This window comes from Carlito syrichta, unplaced genomic scaffold, assembly GCF_000164805.1.
Source record: "Carlito syrichta isolate Samal-C Ts95f unplaced genomic scaffold, Tarsius_syrichta-2.0.1 Scaffold304722, whole genome shotgun sequence".
Lineage (NCBI taxonomy): Eukaryota > Metazoa > Chordata > Mammalia > Primates > Tarsiidae > Carlito > Carlito syrichta.
The window spans coordinates 450,533-453,599 of NW_007248818.1; the positions used below are offsets into that span (position 1 = coordinate 450,533).

A 3,067-nucleotide genomic window follows, 5' to 3' on the forward strand; every position below is an offset into this window, starting at 1 on the left:
GAGAGGCAGGGGGCTCGGGAGAGTGACACTGAGGCAGGGTAGCTAGAGTGGGTTAGGCCTAGATACGTTTCTCACGGACAGTTTTTAGTAAGAAAGCATCCAAGACATCTTGTTGGCGGGCCAACCCACCCTGCAGGCTGGAATGCGAATTCAGTGTGGACCCCCTTGGTTCGCCCAAGGAGAACTCCACGAAGGTAGTTCCTGACCATGAGTCAAAAGCCATAGGGATGATAATAAGCCCACCTTTCAGCTCATGAACTCGTATATTCACAAGTCTGTCAAAAAATGCAGGCAGGGCTCAGTGGCTCGACCTGTCATCCCAGCACTTTGGGAGGCCGAGGCGAGTGGATTGCCTGAGCCTGCGGGTTCAAGACCAGCCCAGGCAGCTCGGTGAGACCTCGTCTCTACAATAAATAAAAAATTAGCCAAGCGTGGTGGCGCACACCTGTGGTTCTGGCTACTTGGAAGGCTGAGGCGGAAGGATCACTGGACCCCAGCAGGTCGACGCTGGAGTGGCCGTGAGCGTGCATGCACTGCACTCCAGCCTGGGAGAAGGAGTGAAACTCCAACTCAAAAACAAACAAAAACAAACAAAAAAAATGCATGTTCTGGAAAAGCCCACCCCGTCACCTATCAGAGGCGGAGAGACGGCACTCTCTCCAGAACAGTAGTTAACTGTGCTCCACCCTCATTTGTATATCAGTAACTGGGTAGCTATATCCGCCTTTCTGTAAAAATAAAAAACCCAAGGTCTTGTCTTAGACACCGTGCAGAGGCACGTTCTTCTGTATTTCTCTCCTCTTCTTTCTCCAATAAACTGTGTTTTAAAACTTGGCGGGCCACTCTGAAAGTCATTTCAGGGTCGAGTCAGAGCCCGCAAGCCTTGGGCTGTACTTCACCACATCAACACCAAGCGTCCAGACCCTCACACCAAGTCCCACCCCCAGGTGTTGCATCTTAGACACTGCTAGCCTCCAGCAAGGACACCTGGGCCATGTCCCTGCCGGGCGCTGAGGCAGCTCCAGGCCAGGCAGCGAGAGACAGCAGCCAAGAGACCCAGCTGCCTGAGGCCTGGGAGGACAGGAAGGCAGGGCAAGGGAGGGCAAAGGCAGACTGAGCCTTCCATCCCCAGAAAACCTCCACTCCTGGGCGAGGGGGTCCTGTAAATCTACAGCACACAGATGCATCCCAGAACAAGAGACCTCCTCCCACAGGACTTAGGGGACACTGTGGGGGTACCAGGTGTGGCCTGTGCCCACTGTCCACCATCCCCTTGCTGGCCATGGGTCCACTGTCCTTGCCCACCTGGGCAGACCCTGGCTTAATCTGCACACTGCCCACCCCCATGCCCCTGTCCCCGAGCTGTCAGGAGCTGGGCTCCAGGTTCCTACCTGAAGATGTTGTCACATGTCCAGGGGGTGAGGCAGCCGCTCCCTAGACCAAAGAGAGCCTGAGTCAGTGTGTCCATCGGACCACCCCCTCTCCTGTGTCCAGGTCCTGAGAACCAGATGCTAAGCCCAAGGTGACACAGGCTGGGGGACCCCGGTCACCTGCAGGGGAGTCCAGCCTGGGGCCCTCGTTCCTGTCCTGAGATCTTTCACCCCATGGGCCCTAGGTCTCCCGGCCACCCAGACGGCCAGTGGCCCCGTGACAACCTGTGAGAGCTGTGTGGGACATCTGGGGACTGGTGTTCTAGGGTTGTTGGCTGTTCTGCTGGAGCAGGGCCTCTGTCAGCAAGTCTGGGCTCTGACTCAAAGCTGAGCAACTGTGGCATGGTGCGTGGCCCTGGCCGCAAGGATTTATGCTCTGGCCCTCTGGGAGGTGGGCCAGTGCTCTGGGCCACTCATGAGCAGGCTTGGGGGTCCCCCTGGAGAGCCCCACATGGGAAGCCCAGGGGAGGTGAGCAAGTCCTCCCCCACAGCTGCAGGGGACCCCCTCCAGGGACTCTGAAGTGGCCTAATGAGATGTGGTAGAGCCTGGGTCAGGGTTTGCAGGCTGGGGAAGGGTGACAATGGTCCCCTTCTCCAGCCCAAGGAAGTGGAGGCCTCTAGAGCAGGTGACCAGAGAACCCAGGAGCCCCTCCCTTCTGAAGGACCACCTGGCCGTGGGGCCCTGCGTGAGGGGAGGCGGGTGAAGGTGGTGGCTGTCCAGGCACTGGTCCAGGCCACACTCGAAGGAGGATGGTCACAGGCTGGGCCAGGACCCTCAAACCACATCACCTTTGATTCTAGAGTCCCATGCCAGCTTGGGGGCTCGGCAGGGTGCATGGCCTGTCACCAAGCAGGGGCCGACTGCTGGCAGCTCGGCAGGCCCTGAAGATGCACCTGCTCAGGGTGGAATAACTCTGTGGGTGCACCTGCCCAGGGAGGGCCAGCCCAGTGGGTGCACCTGCTCAGGGGGAATAACTGTGGGCACACCTGCTCGGGAGGCCAACCCCGAAGGTACAGTGTCAAACCTAGACTGGATGCACCTAGGTGAGGACTCCCTGATTCCCATACCCGGGCAGGACCCCAGGGGCACCCCAGGGAGGCTGTGTCTGGTCACAGGGAGGCCGGGCAATGGAAGCAGTGTCTGTCCCATCTGGTTATCCCCAGCCCTGAGGAGAAGCTCCTGCCTGGGGGGGGGGGCGGGGAGTCGAGGCTGGAGACCCCGTGTCAGGCGGTGGGCAGAACCGTCAGATGCCAGGATCAAGAGGCCCACCCAGGAGCATGTTGGGCGGAGCAAATGGAGACGAATGCTCCCTGCATCCTGCAGGTAAAGGCTGTCCTGGACGCCCCACCCGGCCCCGTGTGTCCAGAGGCCCCTGTGGCTCGACCCTACATCTGGCCCACCATGGGATCTCACAGGAAACAGAGGCACACCAGCTGTGGGGGCCAGGCTCTCCTCCTCCCGATCACCCTATCACATGAGATGTTCCAGCCCCCAAGGGGCCACAGCAGTCATTCCCACGAAGGCCCCTCCTTCTGAGTGGCCTAGGCCCCACCCGCCAGCCCAGGTCCTGGGCCTCACCTGGAAGGCCTTGACCACCCGGCTCCAACCTTGCCCTCCCACCCTGCCTGGGCAGGCC

The 3,067-nt window shown here is 60.0% G+C and overlaps 1 protein-coding gene across 1 annotated transcript in view; it reads right to left on the reverse strand.

Annotated features, from left to right (window-relative positions):
* The window catches only part of DOK7 (docking protein 7), a 27,188-nt gene that overhangs the window by 2,191 nt on the left and 21,930 nt on the right, over nt 1-3,067 (reverse strand). Inside the window, 1 exon segment of the mRNA XM_021713760.1 lies at nt 1,392-1,434. Coding sequence (XP_021569435.1) covers nt 1,392-1,434 — 43 coding nt within the window.